Raw genomic sequence first — 27,440 nt, forward strand, 5'->3', positions numbered from 1 at the left:
CATCTAAAACATAGAGAACACACACACACACAGAGTATTAAAGTGTAACACTGCAGCAGGGCCGGCCCTATGCATTTATTTTAATCCCCCCCAGGCATTTTCTGACATTAATCGTCCTCACTCACCAGACGCAGTTTCTAAATATGTTGACCGACTTTTCCCCGCGGACTTTGAACGCACCGTGGATTAGCAGCGCCGCGAACCCGTGACGTCACAGTGGGGCTGTGTTTTCCTCTCTCGTCTGTCTCTGTAGTGACACAGAAACATCGCTGTGATCTGAAGCCACGTAAGAGCGACCCCACTCTGTGTCTCTGTGTGTCTGCGTGAGCGTGGAGACCCCACGTCACTGACAAGTAAGACATTTATCTGCTCTAATGCTCTAATATGTGAAGAAAACACCTCTTAATGTTAGTGTTTACACTCTCTCTGATGCAGCAGACTCACGGCTATCCTGTTATTTACACGCAACGTGATTCATGCTATTTGTACAATGTTTATTCCGGTGTGAGGTTTTATTTATTATTGATGTAAATATGTGTTTGTGGTACTTGTTGTACTGTGCTGTCAGCAGCAGCAGGAACAGCCTGAATGAGGCCGAGCTGCTTCTCTGCTCATTTATTCACGTGATGACTTGGGTTTGGCCTCAGTCTCTATGTTCTCATTGTCCCGTTAACTGAGCTGCTGTTACTGGACATCAGTTTACAGATATGTTTGTTCATATTTCACAGGGAAAAAAAAAGAAGAAGAAAACACTGATTTTGTATTGCTGTAAACAAGGATACTCAATATTCATGTTGGAATGCAGTCATTTTTACACACACACCAATTACTGATAGCAATGTGTCCTCTGCTTTTACACATCAGTAGTAAACACACACCAATATCAGTCCAATATTGTTCAAAATCACTGGATCACAAAAATAACTCTAAATATCACATAACAGGCAACTTTAAAGCAGTGATTCCCAAACGTTTGTGTGGTTTAAAGATCACTGTGGTTCTAATTTGACCTAGATAAAGGTATTTTAGCAATTTTGCTATAGTATTGTACACAGAAGAACGGTATCACTAGACTTGATTATGGATGCCTTTATTCTCAGGGATGGGCAGGATTTATGATCACATTTATTTAAAAAACGTATTTCAAGTACTATTTTATTGACGAAAATGCCGTCATATTGTGTATCAAAATACTTCAATATCATGTAAATAATATGATACTGTAAAATACTCACATATGATAGAATGTCTTTGTTGCCTTTGACTTTTTTTTTTTTTTTTCTCCATTTAGTGACTGGTGTTAACAATAATAATAATAATAATAATAATAATAATAATAATAATAATAATTTATCTCAATCCTTCAGCAAGCACTATGGTAAACTTTACAGGGTCACTTCATCATGTTCTTCTAAGTGATTATTGAATTGGATTGTAATGAGATGTTACATTTAACACCACATCACCTGATTTTGTTTTTAATACAGTTTCAGCTGTAACTGACGAAATTATGCAACTGTACTGTGATGAAACACACCATTAGTGTCGTCAGATCATCCATTTTAGATTTGCTGATTCATTGTGGGCTTCATCTGTTACAGAACACCAGGGGAAGCAAATACAGATACTTAAAGGAAGGAGTTCCTTGAATCTGAGCACTTTTTTTTTAGTATTTTGAAAATACAAAAATACAGTCGTTTATTTTGATACGTGGTGTGGCTGCTGTATTTTGCAGTTTATTTTGATACATGCCTGTTTATTCCCAGACCCCATCCAGATATGGGTCACTTCAGGCAACAATGTGACACTGGCTGCAGACAAATATGGACGTGAGCCTAAAGTGGCTCACCCGTGAAACGGCAAATAATAGTTCTGTTTTGGCAAATATGCGGTGCTCTTGGCAATGTGGAATCTGGCTGTTACCCTAAACGAGGCTATGTGATAAATGATAAATATGGCCTGATCATCTTCAGACAAATGTGGGTCAGCACAATATTGACATGTGGCAAATGCAGGAGTCAACCGTGCAGACCTGGGCTACGAATGCCATCCTTCCTGTGGCACTGTATGTGGGTCACAAGAATTTTGCAATGTGGGTTGTGATTGTTATTCAAGTGCAGTGAAATTGGAATGTCATACAGTAGACCACAACAGAACACACAATAAATAAAACATAATACTATAATATATACTTTGGATCTGAAGGCTGTAGTAAAGTTTATTACATGAATACAAATATGACTTCTTTCTCTCTTCTGGACAGAAGTTTGAGGAAACTGGAGATTTTAAATTAAACTGATTTGATGTGGTGCAATTTAAGTACATTTTCTCTAGTATTTCTCAAATTAAATAAGTGCTTTACAGGTGATGTCGATATTAAGTAAAAACTATTTCAATTTTAAGACCCAATTGTCAGAGATGAATGTTTTCACTGTGCTGTTTGTATTGAGCAGTTATAATATAATATAATATAATAAATATAATGACTTCACAATAGTTAAGCAACTTCAATTTTGATCAGGGAAGTTATTGAGCCTCTAGAAGTTATGATATGTTGCTTAAATGTTAATATATTAGTATAACATCATACATAATGTGACATGACTCAGGAGTGATGTCATTATATTTTAATGATGTAGTTCAACAACTAGAGAAAAATGAAGTATGTTTTTTCTTTATTTAAATTTACTTTTTAAAACATGAACGCAACAATGATTAAATAAATGTTGAATTGTAATAACTAAATGTTTCCCACTATTCCATTCCCCTCTCTGTGTAACTGTGATTTAGTTTGCGTTACCTGAGCAGTGTTACATCTGCAGCCAGGATGTCAGACAGCAGCTGGTCCCAGCCACGGGACATGAGCAGCCTGATCCAGGCATGTACTGCCAACATCCAGAAGATCAACCAAAACTGTGAGTTTTTTCTCTCTCTCTCTCTCTCTCTCTCTCTCTCTCTCTCTCTCTCACACACACACACACACACACACACACACACACACACACACACACACACACACACACACACACACACACACACACACACACACACACACACACACACACACACACACACACACACACACACACACACACACACACACACACACACACACACACACACACACACATAAACACAGGGTTAGAGTTAATCCTTTCCCTACTCCCCTTATCCTAACCTTAACCATCACAACTGTGCCAAAAGTGCCACCAGGTCTCTATTATTCACTGATGTGGTTCTCTCTCTCTTTCTGTAGCTGGTCAGATCAAAAACCTTCTCCACCAACTGGAGACAAGGCAAGAAACTCTGAAGCTCCAGGAGAAGCTGTGAGTTGAGTACTGGCCCAACTTTAAAGGGCATTAGTTAAAGTTTTGTTGTGGTGGGCGGTGGGCACATGCTCAGTAAAAACATGTCTGCCAGCAGGGAAAAAACTGATTTAGGCCAATTAAGAAGGGGTTGACTTATTAAACTGTGCACCAATTTAGGTCTACACTATCTTAAGAATATGTTTGGTGCTGCTTGTCACACTCCCACACCAAAGTCCATAGAGAAAATCAGCAGTTTAAGCTTGCAGGGACACAGGAGCTGCAGCTTTACTCCTCTTTCTTTTGGTAAGTTTGTGTCACTTTGGTAAATCCAAGTACTGAAGTCATAAAATAACACATTTGAACTTAATGACGGAGGCAGCACTGGATCATAAACTCTTGGCGCCTTGATGTAGAATTGCTGATTTTCTTTATGGACTTTGGTGCAAGAGAGCGAGCAGATTACAGTTTCACTTTCCAGTCAGAAAAAACACTGGCGAACAGTACGGTGCTGGTTTTATTAGGGCCCTTTCTTTGCAACTTGGCAGCCATGTTTTCACAAGCTGTGCTGCCTGCCTCATTGAGGTACAGGTGAAGCACTCACACATGAACTCACATGCTCTGAACTTCTGTTGGTAGCAATGTTTGTTCTTTGCTTGCAGTCAACAGCTACAACACTACACCAACCAGCTGGCGAAAGAAACCAACAGACACCTGAAGGAGCTTGGCTCACTGCCCCCACCGCTGTCTCCATCAGAGCAGGTCGGTCTGTAAATGCTGTTGTGACTCATGTTCACATACATCACACGTTAATGGCTGCCTTTCTGGTGCAAAGTTCCTACTGTCATTAGACAGAAAGCATTTAAAAATGTCTGTAAATCTATTCTTTCCTCCTGTCTGTGAATGTCTTTGTACAACCAAGAAAAATGGACTAAAAACTAAACTTTCACTCAGGTTCAGCACTATGGACAGCGCAGAACCAACTCACGTAACAAAATGTGCTGTCCATGGTTCTGAACCTGCAGCTTAACAACAATCACATGAACTGCAACTGTGTGGAGAGCGATTATACATTTACTAACATATTCTGATGTTTTAAAACAAATACTTATGTTTAATTATCATTGAATAAAGTAAATAGACTTGATAATGACTTGATTTCACTGTATAACTGATCTCCAGACACGATCAAGTAGAAACTAAAGCCTTTTTTTATTTTGCACTTTTCAACGTTATAAAAACGTACATAAAAACAATCGTTACAAGAATCTGCAAAGATCACCTCAACAAATAACAAACAATTGTAATAAAAACTCGGAACAGTGTTCTTTTCATTGCATTTCCCCCACGATAACAGTCAGACAAACTAAAATAAACAAAATCTACGAGTGCTTCTGGCGCTGTAGCTGCATTTCTGTGTGCAACGCTGATGCTTTCTTTAAATTCCCTTCTCTTCTTTCTTCCAGAGGCAGCAGAAGCTGCAGAGGGAACGTTTGATGAGCGATTTTTCTGCAGCTCTCAACAACTTCCAGGTGGTGCAGCGGAGAGCAGCCGAGAAAGAGAAGGAGTCAGTGGCTAGAGCTCGAGCTGGATCCAGAGTCATGGTGAATACCAGAGCCGGAGTGTCAAATATCACTTTTAAAAGGGCTAAAGCCACTAATAATGCATCCATGATGGGGAATTGACTGGTATTGATGGAACTGATTTGTCTACAGGGAGATGGAGAAAATGTGAATGAACAACTGGTGACGTTTGAAAAGTAAGTGGGAGGAGACTTTTCCTTTTTGTCCAAATGTTGGGCTGCAAGCAGCACCGAGTGAGCTGGGATTTAAGCTGATGTTGTTGCTTCCTCTGTCCACCATGTGGTGCTGTAACTGGGACATAATATTGACATGTCGGCCAGGACACTGATCGGAAAGGTTAATGTTAGGCCAGATTTAATTTTCGAGACAGTTTGTACTTGAGTTACCCAAGAACCAAATAATAATAGTTTTTTTTGTACCTTTTTAAAATTCAAAACAAAAGTACAGAGTGTGTAATTAAATTATTATTGTGACATTGTATGTGTATGACTGTGCAGGGAGGATGAATGGGGTCAGAGCCAGGCTCAGACTGAGGAGCCGTCCATCACAGAGGAGGACCTGGAGAGCATCAGGGAGCGAGAGATGAACATCAGACAGCTGGAGGTACAGGGTTCAACAACTAGGACCCAACGTCTACTCCGTTAATTGAGAAAATAATAAAATAAAAAGTTAGTGGCAGCCCTATATGTGATAAATGCTACGTAAGAGTGCCAACTAATCATACTGTGGAAATTCTCTCCAGGCCGACATCATGGACGTGAACCAGATCTTCAAGGACCTGGCTGTGATGATCCATGACCAGGGAGATATGATCGGTAAGACAGAGGAAACTCTGGTTTACACTGAGCTCATTCTTTGTACACGTGTGTCACTCATTTGTTTTGCATGTGTGTTGATGCTGTGTTCCCATTAACAGACAGCATTGAAGCCAATGTGGAGCATGCTGAGGTTTATGTGGACAGAGGGGCGGTGCAGCTGCAGAAGGCAGCCTATTATCAGGTAATAACAACAATAATCAGAGTTCCCACCGGTCCTTGAAAGTTTGTGAATTTGAAATTTTTTTTTCAAGGCCCTGGAAAGCCCTTAATAGACACGGGTCATTGAAAGTGCTTGAATTCTGTGTAAGAAAGAGGTTAAGTTGATATTTAGGTAAATGTCTTCCTTGTTTGTTACCCTAAAAACAAGATTTGAGCTTTTTAGTAAATACCTAGAACGATGGATTTGTGGAATGAGTTCCAGAGAGATGAGGCAGCTCGAGAAAAAGCTCTAGAAATAATGGAAATAAAATTGGAAAAAGTGTAGACCACAAACCCCACGTGGATTTTAGTTGCTGGAAGCTGATACGGACATAGGGGAAGAATAAAAAATCCATTATCAAAATATCTTCCGATGTATTGGACATGAAATAAAGGCAATGATTCCCTAATGACATTCGACATTCACGTGATTTGCTTTACTTACTTTAGTTCACATTTGGTAAAAAAAAAAGGTAACTTAGTAACTTATTAACTTACTGACGTGATTTCTGTTGTGTGCAGAGGAAATCCAGGAAGAGGTTGTGCATCGTGGCTATGGTGCTGTCGCTCGTGCTCACCGTCTTCATCATCATCATCTGGCAGGCCATCAAATGAAAGACGACCAGCGCAGAACGATACCATCAGATGACTTCCAGTGTGTGTATGTGTGTTCATGTGAGACAAGTGAATGCGTACAGACAACAGTTGGCTTCTTTTGTTCAGTGTATGTTCAGAGTCGAACAACACAATGTCAATATTTTATCACAATATTTAATATTTCCAATTGTTTGGTTTCCATATTTAAGACTACTTCTGACCACACTGCTACTGCCATTAAACAGTACTGATACAGTCATTACAATGTACCATTTCCATTTGACAATAGAAGGTGTAGCCTTAAAATACTGGATTATGGCTCTGTGTGCAGTAACACTCTGCATCAGTATGAGAAATAAACCCTAGATCCCAGTACAAAACATATTTGTATTACTGAAGCCGTGCATATAATCATGGCTTATGATGCATCTATTTAAGTCCAACACAGTCTAATCCTGTATTGTTTTGAATAGTGTTTTCCCCAAAGTGTAAGACAAGGTAATGCTATTCCACCAGTTGATGTCATGTCTCATTTAGTCCACCAGGGGGAGAGCTAACCACGATGAGGGTCAGTTGGATTTTGACCAGAGAGCAAGCGCCATCATCTACTTTAGTATGACTGTTTACTACCATGAAGGAAATGCACTACATAAAAGTACACACAGCTATTACCAATACAACTATTAAACATAAAAGTGTTATTAAATTCCCTTTTTTTAATGAAAGAAAAGAATGGTTTGATTGATTCTACACTGTTTGTGAAGGGTAATGATGGTATTTTTCAACCCAGGTCTTAGATGTGTAAATAAATCTGTCCTGATGCTGATGGAAAAGAGTTGCCACAAAGTTGGAATGCAGAAGCGTTAAGATTGTCCTTTTAATAACCTGTGGAACAATATACCATTCTTCCTACTTACTGCAGCTTTAAATTATCTAATCACTGAGCACTAAATGAAGAATGGTTGACTTTGTCAGAAATGTTTTAAGGGAGTTGGGGGGACCTCGGGCAAAAGGGAACCTGAGAACCTATACTGAACCAGAACGTTTGCGCACACCACCCCCAAATTGAGATAAATAGCCTGAAATGTCTGCCCATTAGAGAAAATAAACTCGAAGTCTGTTGCACTTCATAGCCAATCCATTTTTTCTGCTGCTTCGTGGTTAACTTTCTGTAACTCCTTCACTCTGTCTTTACGGACCCCCTTGAAATAGACTTCATGGTTCATGCAGTGATGCTCTGAAACTATGAAGCCTTTGGTAGCGTTTAAGTGACATGGGGTGACATGTCAGGGATGTCTCCTGTATTCTGTCTCCAATTCTCACAAAATTGTCATTGTTGTGGATTTCATTTCTGATCAATTTAACTTAGCCGAGTGCAAACTTTAGTGCAGAAGTGTATTCCCAGCAGTACCTCTGCACAGACGATTACTTGATTGCCAGTAGTGAAATCAGCCCTCAGTTGCACTTGAAGACACTAAAATGAAGCCAGAACAGCTGTGATGAAAGACTTTAGTACTTGCAATTTGGACCAACTGATTGAGTTCCAAACAGTAACCAAACAAGAGTGTCTTATTAGTGTACTGTAGATATGTCCTTGGTGTCCTCAGAGGTCAAGATGTTAGAAATTGCAGCTGAAACGTTGAAACATCTGAATGAGACACTTAGCCTCGTAGGTGTTGGACAGAGAGGAGAGTGTGGTAGGATGTAATGAGGCTTGCATAAAGGTTGTCTTGACTACACACCGCCTTGTGCTTGTGGAGGAGCACTGAGTGGTCCTCAACATCTCTGGAAGGTCATCTGCTGCGCCCCCGCTGCCATGACTCAATATGATGAACATTTGTCTGAGCACGCTCAAATAGTCCTGTTATTGAGAGCTGATATGTCAGCAATCACAATCAGAAAACTCACCTCACTAGATGTCTTTTTCTTTGTCATTTCCACTTCTTTCTGCACGCCGAGACTCCTAGGCCTTGACTACTTTCTTCATCTCACTTTTTCTATGCCATCCACTTCCTTTGGATACTTTCTTGTACTTCATCATTCCACCAAGTTTCCTAATCTTTTCTAGTCATCTGGTAACTCCTCACCACCTACAAGAGCCTGTCACAACTCCTTCCTGAACTTTGCACAACAAAGTTGGCTCCACCTTCACTGGCTTCCTCTTCTTGTTTTCCAAAATCATCCAACAGACGATCATCTGATGCAGTTCACATGTCTACCACTGGGGTAGACAGTGCATAATTAATGCATAATTAATACCTAATTAATTATGCATTAAAAAAAGGATTTATGACTGCATGTGTGTGATGATGTATGTGTTACTCATCGTTAGAAAAACACTTTTTGAGAAATGATTTCACAAATGTCGACAACCCTGTGACATGATGTCAATGCCATAGGTGAGCCTAGCAGAGGCTTTGTTTGTCGATTCATACCAGACCCATCATCACCCTGAACAAGGACCGGTCGAAAATATTTGCAAACCTCTTAAGGAATCATTTTGATGAATTTTTGAAATTCAAGAAATGATCCATTTGCCCTGATGCACTTACACAGTGAGCTGACTGTGACACCTCCTCTTCACCAACATGCCCATTAAAGTCTGCTCCAATCACCACTCTCAGTCTCTCTCTCCCCCTGAGAACACTATGCACCACTTCATCCAACTTAGTCCAGAACTCCTCTTTCTCCTCTCACTGACAAGGAACTTGTGGGGCATGAGCACGAACATTCAACAATCACACCTTCAATTTCTATCTTCAACCTCATGATTTTGTCTGACACTCTTGTCACCTCTGGAACATTCTTCACAAACTCTTCCTTCAAGATTACACCAATTTCTAAAACATGATAGAACAGGCTGAACCTACCTCCAGTGCTACTGGCCTTGCTTCCTTGTATATATGTTGGTGTTTAAATTCAGTTTTTTCACCCTGTGGTCTTGAAGGTTGATCTAGCCACACTCGGTATGATGTATTGTAAGACATTTACTAATTTGTACCCAGCTCATATGTGCCTGAATTTATATCTCAGGTAAATAAATGGTAGCTTGAATATGCAACATTTGTCATTTTTATGGACTAAAAAGCAGACATGAAAAGGTCCATGTCTTCTATTCCTCTCTTCACCTGGCCTTTAGATTCAAAAAAGTTTTTGTTCCCTAAAAAGGAAAAGGAAGAAAAGAGAAGTCTCTTGGGTAACTCTGGAAAAAAAAGGTTAGATAAAAATTGCCTGTGTGCATGTCTTTGGAAAAGCAAGAGGATAAAAGGAGGGGGAAAATCTGCTATCCATATTCTTTTGTTGGGGGCTGAACCCATTGTCCATGCTCTTCTTTCATTTCCTCCGCTACAAAAACTTGAACACACATAATCGGCGCTGATCTGTCTTGCTGATAAGCAAACAACAAGGAAGAATGACAGTGATTTCCCACAATGTGTATGGAGAGAGGCATCGGAGGCTCTGCTGATTGTGTGAAATGGAAAGGAGCAGATTTTCATCACTCTTAACTGAGAGGGAAGGCTTAATAAATTCTTTGACATTACCCTCCCATCAGATAGCCAACAACCTCTTTCTGTGCACTTCACCAGAACGGCTGGCCGTTTAAAGACATAATAAAAGGCCAGATAATGGTTGCCGCCTGCCCTTGGATAGATGTAGACTGCATGGACATGGACATGGACTCAGACATGCCTTATGTTCACACTTAAAGCTTTTTGGGCTGTTGCTCCGCAGTGTAGGCACTGTTAAATTTGAATTTTCAATAAATGGTGTGACAAATATTCTGGTATAAGAGTAAATGTAAAGACAAACATTGATCATCCTTTCTGCAAGGGTTCCAAGTCCATTTAATTTGGAACTATATTGACTTTGCAACTCTTGCGTTTGCAGTAAGAAGATCCAGGTTTGAGCTCCGGTTGGAACAAGGGCCTTTCTGCATGTAGTAATATTGGGATTAGGTAAATTGGGCACTCTAAATTGACCAAATGTCAGAGTGAATTGTTGCTGTGGCCCTGTGATGGACTGGCTAACTGTCCAGGGTGTACCCCGCCTGTTGCCCTATGTCAGCTGAGATAATTTGGCACAGCACCCCCCTGTGGAGGATAAAGTGGTAGAAAATGGATGGATGGATGGATGGATTGACTTTGCATGAATATTATGGGCGGCACAAATGTCACATCGTCATGGACACTGGCATAACATCATCACTGCTTAAAAATTCTGGGAGAAATACTGAACAGGCATGTCACCACACATCTGTAGACTGGATAGACTGGCTGTCAGTGAGCAGCCAATAGTGCATCTCATACATTTATATGGCAACGTTAGGAATCTAGGAATGAATTATCTGAATAAATATAAACACCAGAAATGCCTGGTGGTTATGCCTCATCCAGACTGATTTCCTGGGTTGTTTTGACACAAGGACTGACAGAGAAGCAACCAACGGTACGACACTTCAACACACACTAAACCTGACACCTTCTGGCATCAGAGTGGGACCCTGCAACTGGTTCTGTGCCAATACACTTAGCACTCTATCCATGGATGGCTAAAAATACGAGACCAATAACAGCTAAGACCAGAGCTTATCTGCTGGAGGTGGTACATAACTGATATTTGTTCTCATGAGCATGTTTTGGGGAACTTGGTATGAGATCTGACACACATGCAGCCTTAGTCCCCTGCATACACAACAACATTCGTGCTGATCCCAGACTTAAAAGTAGACAGGCATGTTTGCCCACACACTGTCCCTTTTGTACATATTATCATGACGACACACACACACACACACACACACACACACACACACACACACACACACACACACACACACACACACACACACACACACACACACACACACACACACACACACACACACACACAAACACAAACACACACACACACACACACACACACACACACACACACACACTGTCCAGGGTAGAAATGCTCTAAAAATAGGTGACAGTGATGGCATGGGGATGATTCCCTTTATATGAGGCTTGTGCATGCACTCAAACATGTACACGCTGAGACACTTCCCCCCCAGACTCACACACACAAACACTCAAACCTAATAAAAATAGCTCCATATGTCACATGTGGTGCCTCTGCTGTCCTGCTGCTTTCCCTCATCATTAACCCCTCGTCTGAAAAATCTGGGCCAGACTGTTATGAATGTTTTCGCTCCAGATGCCCATGTCTGACATGATGTGAAGTTCACCCAGGGGTTCTCTGTCCCTCATTGCTGCCCTAGATATACAGACATATACGGTACCACACACACTCGCTTACTTTCTCCCTACTCAAAAAAAAAAAAAAAAAGAGTCACAGTCACCTTGACCAGGTACACAGAGGGAGTACTGCAGCTATTCTGGTCCACAAAGATCACTCACACTCACAACCTTCACATGTTCTGATTGATGAGGATGTGTGAAGAAATCAGAACACTTGCTCTCTTATTTACAAGCTGTTACTTCCCATTTACTGTGTATGTATTATTGTATTTTCCCTTTCCCCAAACCACTGTGCAGTAGAGCCAAGACAAATGTGTTCTAGGGCTGCAATCGACTAATAATGATTACTCAAAACAAATTCTTTATTTTCTTAAATGTGAATATTGTCTGGTTTCTTTGCTCCATATCACAAAGTAATCATTAAAACTGAATCATTTTGGTTTGTGGACAAAACAAGACATTTGGGAACATTATCATTTTCAGGTTTGGTTAAGACTGATCAAAATATTGCATTTCAATTCATTTTTAGAACCACTATTATTTTTCCATAAAACCTCATGGGGTTGCCTTTAATTAAAAACAATTAATTTGTGTGCCCTGTAGGGGTGGGGAAAAAAATTGATTCACATAGGAATCGCGATTCTAATCATCCACGATTCTGAATCGATTCAAAAACTTTTTTTTTTTTTTTAAGTTTCTATTTTGAAAAACCACACAAAACACCAATTTATTGTGTAACTTCTGGGAGAAAAAGGCAGGTAGTCTAAGCTTTTATTTATGCAAGTTTTTTTTGTACAGTAAGTAAGTTTTTATTTGTTTTGAATGAATAAATGTTAACTGTTGTGTTAAGTTTGCCTTTGTGTGATCACATTATCTTATACAAACTGTATTGTTTTGATGCCATAATTTGCCTTAACACACTATGCATTGTATCAATTTTTGAATCGAGAAGCGTTTGAATCGAGAATCGATTTTGAATCGAATCGGTTGTATCGAATCCTGACCCTAAGAATCAGAATCGAATAGAATCGTGAGCCACCCAAAGATTCACATCCCAAGTGCCCTTGTCCTTTTTGCATGACACAGTAAAGAAAGTATATTTGAGTATTAAACAAGCTTTTTTTCCTTTAACCTGTGTACATTTTTTAGAGCAGTACATTTACTTGTACTTAAGTAAAATGTCATCAAAAATAGTGGTACTTTTACTTGAGTAGAATATTTTTGTACTCTTTGATAACCCCATACTCTTCCACTTTCACCACTTGGAGGGATGTATTTTTGTTATTTGATAATACAAAAATACAGGATTTTACTTTGATACATTGTAGTTTATGTTGATACATGTATTCGTTGGGTATTTGGTATTTTATTTTAAAATACATTTTGAAGTATTTTTGCCCAAGCATGCCTGTAATAATGCAAATAATAACAGTAATATATGCCATACTACTGTATATAGAGGACATGTATTATTTGTTGCATATATACAGCAGGACAGTTCTGTCCGGATATGAAATGTAAGTCATAGATAAATAAATAAGAATATGAACTTTATTTTTTCTGTTTCCGGTGCTCGTACCTCTGCTGCTCTCGCGCTGCTCTTCCCTCAGTCTGGTGTCAACACTCCACTGTCATGACTCACGTGCGTTCCTCTGCCTTTTTTTGCTCCCTAAGTTGAAGTTTTACGTCAACTGCGTAAGCTCCGGACAGCCGCTGGATGTCTCTACGACGACATTAACTCCGCTGCTAGTTTTTAGTCACTCTTTTTCAGCCAGACATGGAGCCTCCGGACTTCGAATCCATGAACTTCACTGTGGAGCAGGTGTCGTCCACGTACCCGCTATGTGAGGAGTGGAGAGAGGGCGCGGAGGGCGCCGTCTTCCACCTCGCCAACATCTTCTTCGTCTTCGGCTTCATGGGCGGCAGCGGCTTTTACGGACTCCTCTACCTGTTCACCTTCCTCACTCTGGGCTTCTTCTGCACCACGGTGTGGGCTTGGACGGACCCTTGCACCACCGACTCGTTCCTGTGGAGTTTCACGCTCTTCGGCGTCACTTTGGGGCAGGTGCTCCACGTCGCCTACCGCCTGCGGAGCGTCTCCTTCGACACGGACTTCCAGGAGCTTTACCAGTGCGTGTTTCAGAAGCTCGGCGTGTCGCTCAGCCTGTTCGGGAAGATCGTGTCCTGCTGCGACGGAGTCGTCCACACTTTAGACGCGAACCACTGCTTCGCCGTGGAGGGAAAAACCGCTATCGACAAGCTGTCGGTGCTGCTTTCCGGCAGGTGACCCCATCTCACACTCAACTATTATACTATTATAGCAAGTTTCTTTGAAGAAGCCTCGTTGTTTAAAAAAAAACCTAAAGATAAACGTTCAAAAGATTTTAAATGAAATGAGAAAATCTTAGAAAGAGCCTTATAAGTTACTAAGGAAAGGGCCTTGTTTTAAGGAGGCCGCCATTTTGCACCACCATTGTTTTTACAGCAGCTCAAATGCATTTTGCTATTGCTTGTTGAAAGGAATGAAATGTTTTCTGACTTACGAAGGCCACCGTAGTTCCCTTATATGGTAAAAGGATAGGGCAAGCAGAGCAATCCTTTGTTTGTAATGGTCTGTGGTGTCACCACTAGATGTCACCAATTCTTACACACTGCACCTGTATTTACAATACATTTGAGTGAACACACGTGCCCCAAAATCTACTAAATCGTAATTAAAGGTAGACAAGTTCATTGAGTAAGTCAGTTGATTAATTGGGATGCTTTATTTATTTGTTTCATGTATTTATTTATTTATTTTTATTTAAAATTTAGAAAAACTAACCCTAACCCTAGGGCTATTGCAAGTAAAAAAATGAGTGAAGAACATACTATTGTGAGAACAGAAACTTGCTCATAGTGAGCACCTTGCATACAGCTCTTACACACTCCCTGTGCTGAGAAGCAACAAGAGACAAGCAGGTGAAAACATGGCTGTCAAGTCGGTGAGGAAAAAGTCTACGTCAGGTCATATCTGAACATATAATCTCTGATTTTCTTTAAGCAGTTTACAGCGTGACACATTTTTTTGAGTCTGTCTCACAGCAAGATAATGCAAATATGGCACAGTTTAACACCTAATCCCTCTATAGCTCTTCAAATCTATCAGTTCATCAGGCATCTGTTGTGATATATCTCACTATATTATGACAGCAGAGATTAACGTCCTGTGTGTATCATTGTTGAACCATTTCCCACTGGGAAGTTAATATCAACTTTTTGTCCGTTCTCCTACAGAGTGCGGGTGACGGTAAATGGAGAGTTTCTTCATTACATCTACCCATTCCAGTTTCTGGATTCACCTGAATGGGACTCTCTCAGACCAGCAGAGGAGGGCATCTTTCAGGTTCTTTTTATACATGCATACACATGTGATTTAAAATAAAAGAAAGAAAGAAACCCTTTAAGACTTTGTCAGCAGCATCTCTCATGATTTTCTGACTGTCCTGAGGTCCTTAAATCTTGCTGACTCCAAACACAATAGTGCATCTTACTAATACACAATTCTTATACATTTATGAGGTGTTAGTTTAGCTGATTTTAATGGGTGATATATTATACATAACACATAACTACATTAGTTTCAAATTGTGTGCTTTGTGTCAAATCAAGTAGTCATTGAAACGATAAATGTTTTTCAACATTTTCTGACATTTTATGGACCAAACAAGTATTGCTATAATGTCTAAATTTTTAATTTTTTTTTGTATACCAGTTTAGATTAATTGAATGTTTTTACGTTGTAAAAATCAGGCTCACCATCAGCCCCAGAAATCCAGTGTCGGCTGTAACTAACAGCGTGATGAACAGAGTTTCCAATTAATTATCCTGACTGTGGCACCCCACCATAGTCTAATTAATTCTGACACAGTTTCATAATTAATACAAAAAGTTGTCAGAATAAACTAGAGCTATAACTTAAGTGTGTGCAGATCTGTTTGTGGTTCTTTGTGCACAAACTCTCATGCTGTCACATGCTGTGTGTGAAGTGTAGTTCTTCCTCACTGTCACACACAGGATTATCTTTTTTTTTTTTTTACAGTGTTGTCTGTGCATCTTTCTTTCAGGGCTCTGGGTACGCATGAGAGTAGACTGTGTGCACATTGGCGCAAGCATTTTTCTGTCCAAACTCAACCAAGCTCAAGTGAAAATTGAGCGAATCCCACCTGAACGTAGCGTTGCTTTTAGGCTGAATCCCAATTCCACCCCTTTAGCACTCCCCCTTCCCCCTACCCCTTTGTCGGATTTCCCCTTGGCCCTCAAAACAGAGTTGAGGGAGCGAGGGGTAAGAACGTTCCCCTAAGAAATGAGACACACCTCCATTACGTCATCACGTCGTCCGGACTTGACGCTCGCGGACTGCTACATCAACAAGCCGATGCGATGCTTGTTGATGTAACAATCCGAAAATGCCGTCCTCACAAGTAATGTCTGTAATGTTTGGGCTATTTTTCTGTTTTTACGACTGTCAGCTGCTAACCAACGACATCGGCGGCGACGCTGACGTGAGGAGTGTTCACACACACAGTTACAGCGACTGCAGACCCGCTGCATTACCATAGCCACACACACACACACACACGGTGCAGAGGGAGAAAGCTGCTCGCAGACAGAGCGGAGGAGAGCGGGGACAGAATCTCCTGTAACTGTGCACTCCGGCACAATTTGTTAATGTTAAAAAAATAGCGATAGCAGCTAGCTAACCACTTACGAAAAGAACGCCGGGATAGCATCGGCTACGACTAGCTAATAATTCAAAACAAACTTGACTAGTGATTCAGAAACATCGTTGACAATTGAAGAAGACCACAATACAATCATTACACATGACTGTTGTGATTAAAATACTGAAAATACATTTGTGCGAGTCTTTAACGGCCAGCTTTCAAACTTCGCTGACAGGTGACGCGGCGGAAGCTGCGAAATTCCTCAAAGCCCTCCGTTTCAAGTGTGGTCCTGAGGAAGCTTCGTTTCAAGGGCTACGTAGCCCTTCGGCTTGGCCCTACCCCTTAACCCTTATGAGAAATGAGACAGCCCTACACCTCACATGAACGCGCAAAAACAAGGGGTAGGGGGAAGGGGGAGGGCTAAGGGGTGGAATTGGGATTCAGCCTTACTCAGCCAATCTAATCTTTTTAACTGTCACTCAGGCTGAGGTTGTTCTGAGAGAGTTAACCAAATGTGTGTGCATGTGCACCACCGGTCACTCTACAAGTTCAAGTGAATCTGGTCTGAAACTAATGATTATTTTAATTGATTAATGTGTAAAGTGTGTTCCATAAAATGTCTGTGGATCTGTGTTTCCCAAAGCTTGAAATGATGATGATGTCTTTTTTGCCCCCAAACCAATAATAATTCACTTTCAATGCTTTTTTCATATGGAACATAGAAACCAGAAAATACATCAGATAGCTTATTTTAATTATTAAAAAAACGATTAGCATTCATTTATTTTCGGTATATTTGCCTGTACACACACCTTGTCTCTTTATTAAGTGCTCTCTTCTCCACAGGTGACTCTGCATGCGGATAACCCCTGCCGCTATGTGGCATGGAGGAGGAAGAAACTGTACCTCCTTTTCGCTAAGCATCGTTACGTCGCCAAGATTTTTGCCCTGGTTGTGCGCAATGACATTGCCGAGAAGCTGTACTCCCTAAACGACAAGGCTCTCAACAGGTCCGGCTTCCGCTATGATCTCCGCTTACCAAGTTACTGTCACATGCCAGCGACCGAATTAGAAAAAGCAGGTGTCCTGCAAGTGCCGGTGCAGGGGGGAAGAACCGCCTGATACAGTCACAGGCCTCAGTGTCTGCAGCAATGTAATGTAAATATAGTTTTATTTAAGTAGGGCAAAGTAAGAGTGTACCATTTAGGGAAAGTAGGTTTCAACTGAACTAATCTCATACTGTATCTCCATATTATCATTAGATCTCAATAGATCATGTAGTTGGAGGTGGAGCAGGCAGTCTAGTCACCGGTCATGCTGAGTCAGGTCAAAAGGATCTGCTCTGATACATGAGAACAGCTGCTCATAACGGATAGCCTATTAAATCCATAGGCAACACCGTGGTAGCCTAATTCTGTAAGTGTGGGAAAGATAGCAGGAGCAGGCTACACTGACAAAATGCAACTGATACGTCCCACCCATTCCCTCTGGCCTGAAGCTCCACCCCCCCCCCCCTTAACACTGGTAGCTGTTGTCTGTATTGGAACTGGGAATTTCTCTGGCATTTTTCTATGACTAAATTCTCACTGTCATCTCTGTGTCTATGTGTATGTTTCTCCTGTTTGTTGTGATAGACTGGTAGACAGGTTGGTTCGTTGTTTTCAGCCAGATTCAAGCAATGAATCGGTTACTGACAGTGACTGAATGTTTTTATCTGATTGAGTCGGAGGCGAACTACAGAAGTCAGAGGAAGCTTTTAATGAGAAGGCACGGGTGCCATCCTAAACCGTGGCTTCCAATTCCCCGATACATTCAAGTTGTACTGTCACTGTGAGAGTGGCTGTCGTTGCCAAATAACATTTCACCCTCAGATAGAGAATGTGTAAATCTGCTAGAATGATGCACTGTTCCCATGACAGACTGAAGACTTTGGTCTCTTTATCATTGAAGCTATAACTGATGAAGAGGTCAGATCTTTCATTGTTAAAGCTACAGTGTGTAATACGGTATTAAAATAAGTGCAATAACCCTAACATCAAAATAATAAACTATATAATAAATAGTAGATGTTACATATATTTTGTAATAATGCAAATCAGTCTTGTGGCAATAAATCTAAGTGGTGATAATTGGAGTGAGGCTGGTGGGAGCCATCCTGGTGACATTGTGGTCGCCACTGCTGTTCTACAGTCTGATGGGAGTTGGCAGGAAATGAACGCCAGAAGTGAATAGACGAGCTTCTGTAGCCGAAGTAAAAAAAAAATAATGTAGTTTAATTAAGAGTCTCCCACTTCATTATTCCATCTTTTCACTGATGTTCAGTCTGTTTCATTACAGTAAAATTAAATAAGGCTGGAGAATTATACGATTGCTGCTATGATTGGTGAAAGAATTGTGTGTGGCTGTTAATGATATAATGTCTAATGTGCAATGTTGACAGATTAGATAGAAGTGTAAACAGGCTTAATGTGTGTCAAAAGTGTCAATGTTTTACTGTTGAAATAAATTATTCTCTATTTAACTGTGTAGTTTTTTTTTTTTTTTTTTTATTCTCGATAGTCACACAGCATAATACCATTATTACTAAGTTAGGTTATTACTCTCCCTGTGTGTGGATTGATTTTGTGTATGAGCAGCACTGTATCTGGCACTTAAAATATGTATAAATAAGAGATGCATTACAAAAACTACACATAAACATGAGAACTGAATATATAGATTAAATATTGAAGACTATATGAACAGATATGTATAGTCATGCCATTAAAAAGGAGCATAATACTAGAATAAAATATCAGAATAACACATAAGGACACACAATACTGAATAAGGTTTAAGAAATGTATCTGTATAATCTGTGCTCTGTCTCCCCCTGTCGGGACTGGGACGCACTGCAGGCGCACAGCTCTTCACTTCTTGCCTATTTTAGTCTCTCCGCTGTCAACAGAGTGGAATGTGAGGCGCACATTGTGCAGCCCCGGATCTGAGGAGGGAGCTGGCCGCAGTCACAGCACTGACTCAAGTCTCTCTCTGTCCCTCAGTGTCTTTAACCTCTGCGGTGCACACCCGCATTTAACCCGCATTTCACCCGCTTTTCAACAGCAGCAGCATCAGGACAGGCGGGGAGGTGAGTACAGAGCCGCTTCTTCTCCTCGGTTACTAAGTTGTAGGATATGCATTGTACATGCTCACCTATTTTTACACACAAACACACACAGGGGTGGGAGCACTAGTCTTGTCGGGACACTTTATTGACTTCCATTCATTTGGACAGCCTCATCCTTAAACGTCAACCATAACCAGTTAATGCCTCGTCCTAATTTACCATATTCACAAAATTCACAAAATCTTAACTTAAAATAACCAGTTCCTCAGAATTTAGGTTCTGCCTTATTAGGACCAGGACTTGGTCTCCATGAGGTCTATACTGGTCCTGACTTGATCAATGTGTATTAGTGCTGCATTTTCATAATCTGGTAGATTATTTTCTTGATTAATAAATTGCTCAGTGTTTCTCACACCTGGAAATGATTATGTTCTCAAATGTCTACTTTTCTCCACAAACATAAACACTATAATTGTTATACAGAGAAAAGAAGCCAGAAAATAATTACATTTAAGACGCTAGATAATAAGAAACTGTGTTTTAAATCTTTAAAATTAGCAAAATTGTTGACAATTAACTTAATAATTGATTAATAATTGAGTGAGTCATTGTTTCAGGCCTACTGCATATTCTTCTTCTCCACCTCTACACACCATCTCACCAGTTGTGCTCCTCTACATGACTCCCTCCAGACTCTGCCCTGTGTGTGACAAACTGTTGTATTTATTGTTTAGCTTATAATGTGTATGATCTGTTTTTACTCAGTTTTAAATGCTTACTCTGTGACGTCTTGAAAGGTGCTTCAAATAAACTGTTATTACTATTACTAGGGATGGCTCTACTATAGCACTCTTTTGTGATCTATATCCCAGCCTTGAGGATCTGTCGATACCGATATCAGTGCTTAACATTTGTGCTGATGCATTTCAAGCACCTTCAATTACATCATTTACCAGTTGTTTAGCAAATATTCTCACTAATATTTGCTACACAACTGCAAAACATGACTGATTTTTATGAAAATTTTTAGAGTCTTTGCATTGTGACGCATGCAATGCATCCGATTTTTTGGAAAGTTATCGTTCTTTTACATTTTAATCTGGCTGATGTTCGATATTCGACAGGTATCGGACCGATACTTGTCAAACAGAATAAGCCAAAAGGTAATAAAAAAAATAATGAAACAACAACATAATGAAATTTAGATATCTTTAGATAACACTACACTTAGGGCCTGATTTACTAAGATCCCAAACAGAGAGCGTTAAATTGCGTGTAAACGCCCCACATTGCATATTCATTAAGACCGCTAAATGGATTACGGGTGCTATTTTGCCCGTCTGAGAGACGCAATCCTTGATGCGCCCTGTTAGTAGATCAGCATCAACGCAAATTTGCGTGTGCAATCCAGTTTGCACACGTTTGCATGTGCAAAGCTTTTGTAAATCAGGACCTTAGTGATTCACTTTGAAAACGAGAGTGCAAACCAAATACTATGGTGGTATGGTGTAAATAACACAACTATATGTAATTCAATTTATAGTTTGTATCAATAATAATCCACCACTGGCTACACCAACTCTGTTCCGTAGTTGCTGTGAGCTCAGAACAAACTGCGCTCTGTTCTCCAAGGTGACCTGAAGAAATCTGAAGGATGTCCACTCCCTCGGAACAACCCTTCCTCCTCCTCACCACCCTGTCCTCCTTCACTCCTTCAACACCGGGATTCGAGGATCTGTCCAACGGGACCACATGTCAGGAGTGGGAGCAGACTCACCATGTCCTCTTCCATCTGGGGAACCTGTCCCTGCTGCTGGGCCTGGTCATCCCGACCACTGTGGGCCTGCACATGATCCTGCTGCGCCTGATGCTGATGACAGGTCAGTCACATTCCTGAGCTCACTATGCTGTCTGTGTTAATTGTCCTCAAAACTGCTCTATGTATTAAAGCACCAGTAAGGTACTACCGTGAGCCTGTTGTGGATTCAGTTTAGCTCAGTTTACGGGGGAGATTTTTAAACTCAAGTCAAACTATAACAGACACAAGTGACTGAATAAGCGCAGACTGACCCCCCCCAAAAATGTCCTACCCTTCTGAGGCAAAAAATAATTCAATAAATATGTCACTTAAAAAGATAAACACACACACTTACAAATATGTACACACTGCTCCACACTCTTAGAAATAAGGGTTCCAGAAGTGTCCTTCTACAAGGGCTGAGGTTCTACCTGGAACCATTTGCTTCTGAAAACCCCTTTCCTGAATAAAGGGTTTTAAAAGGGTTCTTGGTAACACTAAGGGTTCCAGGTGGAACCAAGAAGGGTTCTCCTATGAGGACAAGCCGAAGAACATTTCTAAGAGTACATAGCTGCTAAAAGGGAGATCAGCTTGTTCAATGGTGCATAATATTCAAAATTAAGCTTTCCACTTTCAGTGTTATTGTGGTTATTATCAATAGTCCTTTAATCCTGTGTCCTAATGCAGTGAGAAGTTGATCTGTGGAGTAATTAAACCAGACATATCCTGTTAATTTCACAGTAAAATCTCTGTTCTGTTTGCCAAAGACTGCCAAAGGTAGTGTGTGAAATGATAAACCTGTCACCTGTTAGGAATCGTATATGGCAGTATGATAAACTGCATCAAAACACACGCTTACATATATGTACATATGCACATACTTCAAATGAAAATGTATCCGTTCAAAATAGAACCTCAAAGCATTTAAAAAAAAAATGAAAAGTGAGGTACACATTCTGAAATTCACGTGTACTTAGCGTAATGACAATAATAAAACATTATTTCATTACAGCTTCCCTCCAGCTTTGTCTTTGTCATAAGAACTTTTGTAAACAGTCTGGAAGTGACTTAGTATTAGCTTTAAACATTATTTGCATCATATATAATGATGCATATGGTTCTTTTCTGTAGTAAAACTTCAGTCTGCCCTGCACAGAGTAGTAAGAGCAGCTCTTCTACACAGCTGAGGCCCTACAAGGCTGTGATAGCGGCAGATAAAGGAAGGACAGAATGGCGGATGGAAAAAGCACTTCCACCGTGTTTATGTTCTACTTGGAAGGCTCGGGGAGACAGGAAGCAGCGGGATTTATGGGAAACATGGTCATTTATTTATATTGGCCTTCTGGTCTCAGAGGGTTTTACAGAGAGAGAGAGAAAAAAAGAGTAAACAAAACTGCAGACATTTGATTTGTTAAGTAAACTTAAAACAACTTTAGGAATTACATATACTTATCAAAATTAATCAAATTAAATATGCTTTATATATAATATATATACATATAATGTTTTAGTTACAGAATGTTTGAGTTTTAACTTATACACTCTACAATGTGGGTCAAAATCATCCACTGAAAGGTCACAGATTTATTTATTATTATTTCCTGCCAGCTGTGCTGGATAACCTACTGTACTATATGTAGCCTTCAATTAGCATCAAAGCTCCTGATAAAAATATAAATAGCTCATTCTGGGGTCATGTAAGACAACTGTTCATACAATCAGGTGTGTTAGGGGCGAGGTGCTGGACCCAAGAGCAGACAGGCGAAGACAGAAGGCAGTTTAACAGTTCATTCATGAATAAGTGAACAGTTGAGATGAATTAATACAAGAAACAAGCAATAACTAGACACTAAAATAAGAAGGACCTTCAGGAGATCCGTATACCACACAGAGGTTTGTAACAATCTGGCAGCGAGTGACTGTAGAACCAGGAAATAAGTAGAGGTGCTTGATGATTAGATTGCGCTTTAATAATCACTGTTTATCTTCGGCAAAATCCCCTTTGCTGTGTTTTTCTTTAACTCTGACAGGTTGCGGTCTCTTCATTTTATGGGCGACTCTGTACCGGTGCAACATGGACGTGATGGTTTGGAATGTGGTGTTTCTGGTGATCAACTTCATGCACCTCTTCTTCCTCCTGTACAAGCGAAGACCTGTGAGTCCTTCATTAACATCCCTGCAGTCACTTCACATTCACCTAATTGCTGAGCCGGACGTTGGGGGAAAACAGAGTGTGTTTATTTTTTGCCCGAGGATCAGGGTTCAGATGTTCTTCACTTTCTCTGGCAGGAAGCAGCATTTCCTCCTGAGCTCACTCCGGTTTTATGGTAATGTGATGCAGGTTGTATCATTTCTGCCACTGGGGGAAACAGTATAAGTAAGGGCCCTCCAGTAAGCTGATAGAATCAGACCAGGACTTTTCCTAATGAGCTAGAGGACCTGTCCCTCTCCATCACTGCTCCTCACAGAATATTAATCCACAGCAGCATTGTTCAAATTCACTTTTCATCACCAGACTTCCGTGGGGATGAGAAGTTTAAAAGTTGTGCCTCTGCTCTTGTCAGATTAAGATCGACAGGGAGCTGCGCTCTGTCTACAAGCGGATGTTTGAGCCTCTGCATGTGCAGGAGTCTCTGTTTCAGAGGCTCACAGGTCAGTTCTGCACCATCCAGACTCTGAAGAAAGGTCAGGCCTACGCTGCAGAGGACAAGACGTCCGTGGACGAACGCCTCAGCATTCTGCTCAAAGGAAAGTATGTGCAGCTCTTGTTCTTCTGTTACACAATCATCTGGTGTTTAGTTAGTTGGGCCTGCAAGTTGATTTTTTTTTTATTTACTATGTGTGTCAAATGACCATTTTAGATTAAATACTGTCCTGACCTGTACACATCATCTTAAGACTGAAGAAAACACATTTTGTTTCTCACAGATCTGCAATAATCTGCACTGCACTGTCTGTTTGATTGTATTCTGAATTTTAAGTGGAACAGAGTAGTGCAATTTGGTGCTAAATGACGAGAAGATAAGGAAATATAATACTTTTTTTGTTTACTCTTCTGCTTGCAGATTTGTTTCTGCTTCACAGAGTCACTAATAATATCAATAACTATCTCTCTGTGTTTGCTCATGCTCCAGTGAGATTTAAATATCAGTACTGAGACGGGGAGATGACAAACTGAATGTGTGCCTCAATGTAATTTGCCAGTATTATACAGGATATTAAATTTGGTGATGAATGCAATTATTATAAAGAAAAAAATTACAGAGCTTTCCCCTCACACAGCAGTATCAATAATAGTACAATAAAGATCATACTAATAATAGTATGATCTTCATTTTCAGTTTTTAACATTTTAAAAAGCCTTATGTTGTGGGTGCATTTTGATCGGTTGAATAATAATGGGAGTAATTTGGGACGTGAGCACCACCCAGTGGTCATTAGATGAACTTCTAATGACTATTAGAGTCCTCAGATTCAGTCAACTTCATTGATCCCAGGAGGGCAATTCATTTACACCTTAACCTAATTACATTCACACGAACAACAATCAATATCGAATAAGTCAAGGCATAGATCGACAAACATAATATCCGAGTTTGCACTTTGGCTCATGATTTAAACCGGAGCTGTGACGTCTACGTATCTTTGATGACAGGATGAAGGTGTCGTACAGAAGCCATTTCCTACACAACATCTACACCAACTCCTTCATCGACTCTCCAGAGTTCAGGGCCACAGAGATGCACAGAGGAGAGAAGTTCCAGGTAATAATGGAAAATAAATGAATATAGGAAATATAGATCATACAGTTCAATCACTCTGAAGAATTGTTTTTGTTGCCATTATGACATTTTGATATTGACTGGTTGATTGACAGGTGACAATTGTTGCGGAGGAGAACTGTAAGTTCTTGTGCTGGTCTCGGGAGAGGCTCACCTACTTCCTGGAGTCAGACACTTTCCTCAATGAGGTGTTCCGCTACCTTATCGGCAAAGACATCACCAATAAACTGTACTCTCTGAACGACCCCACACTCAGTGACAAGGTGGGTCAAACTCTTGCTCTCAGATTTTACTGTAAACTTCCCTCACTGGCTGCTTTATAAGGTACAGGCGATACCGGATAAAGTGGCAGGAGTGGTGTGTTCTTCTGCTACCTCAATGTTTGACATGTTGAATCTAGAGAAAGTCTTCTTCAAACCGTTTTCACCAAGAGAAATGATGTCAACTGCATATTTTCTCTTTTTTGGATACTTATCTATGAACTGTAGAAATGGTTGTGCATGGAAATCCCACCTTTCATTTTCACTCTGATACATCAGTAGGTGGTCTTGACCATGTCTTCATGCCTAAATTTGCATTAACAAGCAGGTGAACAGGTGTGTTTATACTGTGTGTTTCCCAGGCAGTGAAGAAGATGGAGCGTCAGCCCACCCTCTGCTCTCAGCTGTCGATGACGCAGATGAGGAACAGCATGGCGAGCACCAACGACACTGATGATGTGCTCAACCAGATCCTACGAGGAGGATCTACTGGTTCATCCCTCCGTAAGTCAAGAGTTTCAAAGTGACACAGACCATACGCACAATTATCCCAGCCTAAATCTGTTCAACTGAGAGAAAATCACAGGTCCACTCATCCCATGCCGAGGTCGCTGTAGTGTAAACTATTTATAATATAAGGGTTTTGGTTCTTTGTGACGCCTTTCGTCTTCTGGGCCAAGATCATGTATTTCTTTCCACCCATCAGAGCTGTGATAATTGTGTTTATTTCTAGAAAAATCGCCCGGCACCAAGGCATCCAAGATGAACCCTATAGAAGAAAGTATGGAAGATGATGTTTTCAAAGAATCTGCTCCTTCTAAGTCCACCCGTATGCCCAGCACTTCAACTGAGGAAGTGTAACCTGCAGGTGACAAATGTATATCATCGAATGTATACATGTTATGTGCAGCTTGCCGCGTGACCCTCAAAGGACAAGCGGGATGGATAATGGATGAATGGATATTTACTGTAATAGCCTTGAGCCTGACTGAGAAACATAATAGCGGGTAAAATATGTTTGTGTTCATCTAGAATGCATGACGTCATTGCATACTTTGTCCTCCACAGAGCACTGATGAGTTTATTTCCATGCTGTAAAGCATCATCACATATCCTAATCACAGTTTTTTTTTATTATTTTTTAAAGATTGCATTTATGTAAACAAACAATACTGGTCAGTTTATTATTAGAAGATTTGTTTAAGTTGCATTGGTTTGTTTATTTGACCCGATGACTTGAGAAAAGCTTAGACATCAGGATCGCCCTCTGGTGGCTGGTAGAAGTATAGGTCACGGCAGAAAATAAAACATTAGAATACAAGGGAATTATAGCACATTTCATTTTCTAAAATTGTCTTTGACCTTTGACATTTCTTCCACACCATATGATAAAAGGATACTTTGTGGGTTAATCATAAGTAGTGATACTAATTCATAATAGAAGGTCACATTACTTCAGATCACAATGAGATTTATTTCTGGAAAATATAACTGGTCAGTCTTTTGTCTGCACTGATGCATCATTTGTTTTGTGTTTTGTTAATTTATGCAACAGACTTTTTGTTACCGAGGATTTTTCCCGAGAAGTTATTTTATCTACAGTACGTGTGTTTATGCATTCTTCATAAATGTCTGAACCACATACTATTGCACTCTTGAATTGAATTGTGTGTTCAATAAACATTTGGTTTGTGTAGGTCCTGTCCTAAACTGTGTGCTTTTTGATAGTGTGACATCATTATTATTATTATTCTATTATTCTGATATGTATGTTTGTTGGAATGTGATGCCTCCCTGTGGCCAGAGTGTGTGTGTACCATTTATGTTTGGTGCACTACAGGAGATTAAACTTCAGACAACTTAATTGTTCCCATCTGTTCTGTCCTGTCAAAGAGACCATATCACAGAGTTATTCTGCTATGAGACAACTGGATTTAAATCACTAAACGTTTTGAAATGTATGTGTATATTAATTCACATTGTATAATATTGTTTATTGATAAATGCGTGTGACTCATTGTGGAGTGCTTTTGCTGGACTTTTC

General features: G+C 40.3%; 3 protein-coding genes across 4 annotated transcripts; all 3 read left to right on the forward strand.

Annotated features, from left to right (window-relative positions):
* Nucleotides 1-240: 240 nt before the first annotated feature.
* On the forward strand, nucleotides 241-7,176 carry stx12l (syntaxin 12, like). The gene is made up of 10 exons (XM_083901644.1): nucleotides 241-353; nucleotides 2,791-2,915; nucleotides 3,257-3,326; nucleotides 3,968-4,067; nucleotides 4,772-4,909; nucleotides 5,021-5,064; nucleotides 5,386-5,491; nucleotides 5,631-5,703; nucleotides 5,805-5,887; nucleotides 6,427-7,176. The coding sequence occupies exons 2-10, from the start codon at nucleotides 2,828-2,830 to the stop codon at nucleotides 6,517-6,519; spliced, it is 795 nt and encodes a 264-aa protein (XP_083757770.1). The 5' UTR covers nucleotides 241-353; nucleotides 2,791-2,827; the 3' UTR covers nucleotides 6,520-7,176.
* Nucleotides 7,177-13,368: 6,192 nt separating this feature from the next.
* Nucleotides 13,369-18,961, forward strand: popdc3 (popeye domain cAMP effector 3). Its single transcript, XM_083899595.1, has 3 exons — nucleotides 13,369-14,027; nucleotides 15,021-15,129; nucleotides 17,297-18,961. Exons 1-3 carry the CDS (start codon nucleotides 13,522-13,524, stop codon nucleotides 17,570-17,572), a joined length of 891 nt encoding a protein of 296 aa, XP_083755721.1. The 5' UTR covers nucleotides 13,369-13,521; the 3' UTR covers nucleotides 17,573-18,961.
* A 471-nt stretch (nucleotides 18,962-19,432) lies between these two features.
* Nucleotides 19,433-27,092, forward strand: popdc1 (popeye domain cAMP effector 1). 2 transcript variants are annotated; one of them, XM_083899491.1, is made up of 8 exons: nucleotides 19,433-19,577; nucleotides 21,149-21,436; nucleotides 23,385-23,509; nucleotides 23,919-24,106; nucleotides 25,010-25,118; nucleotides 25,232-25,399; nucleotides 25,759-25,900; nucleotides 26,130-27,092. In XM_083899491.1, the coding sequence occupies exons 2-8, from the start codon at nucleotides 21,211-21,213 to the stop codon at nucleotides 26,255-26,257; spliced, it is 1,086 nt and encodes a 361-aa protein (XP_083755617.1). In that variant the 5' UTR covers nucleotides 19,433-19,577; nucleotides 21,149-21,210; the 3' UTR covers nucleotides 26,258-27,092. The 2 variants fall into 2 exon arrangements, with proteins under 2 accessions (XP_083755617.1, XP_083755616.1); XM_083899490.1 differs by having other exon boundaries at nucleotides 21,189-21,436.
* The last annotated feature ends 348 nt before the right edge of the window (nucleotides 27,093-27,440 follow it).

This window comes from Microchirus variegatus (assembly GCF_963457635.1).
Source record: "Microchirus variegatus genome assembly, chromosome: 1".
Classification (NCBI taxonomy): domain Eukaryota; kingdom Metazoa; phylum Chordata; class Actinopteri; order Pleuronectiformes; family Soleidae; genus Microchirus; species Microchirus variegatus.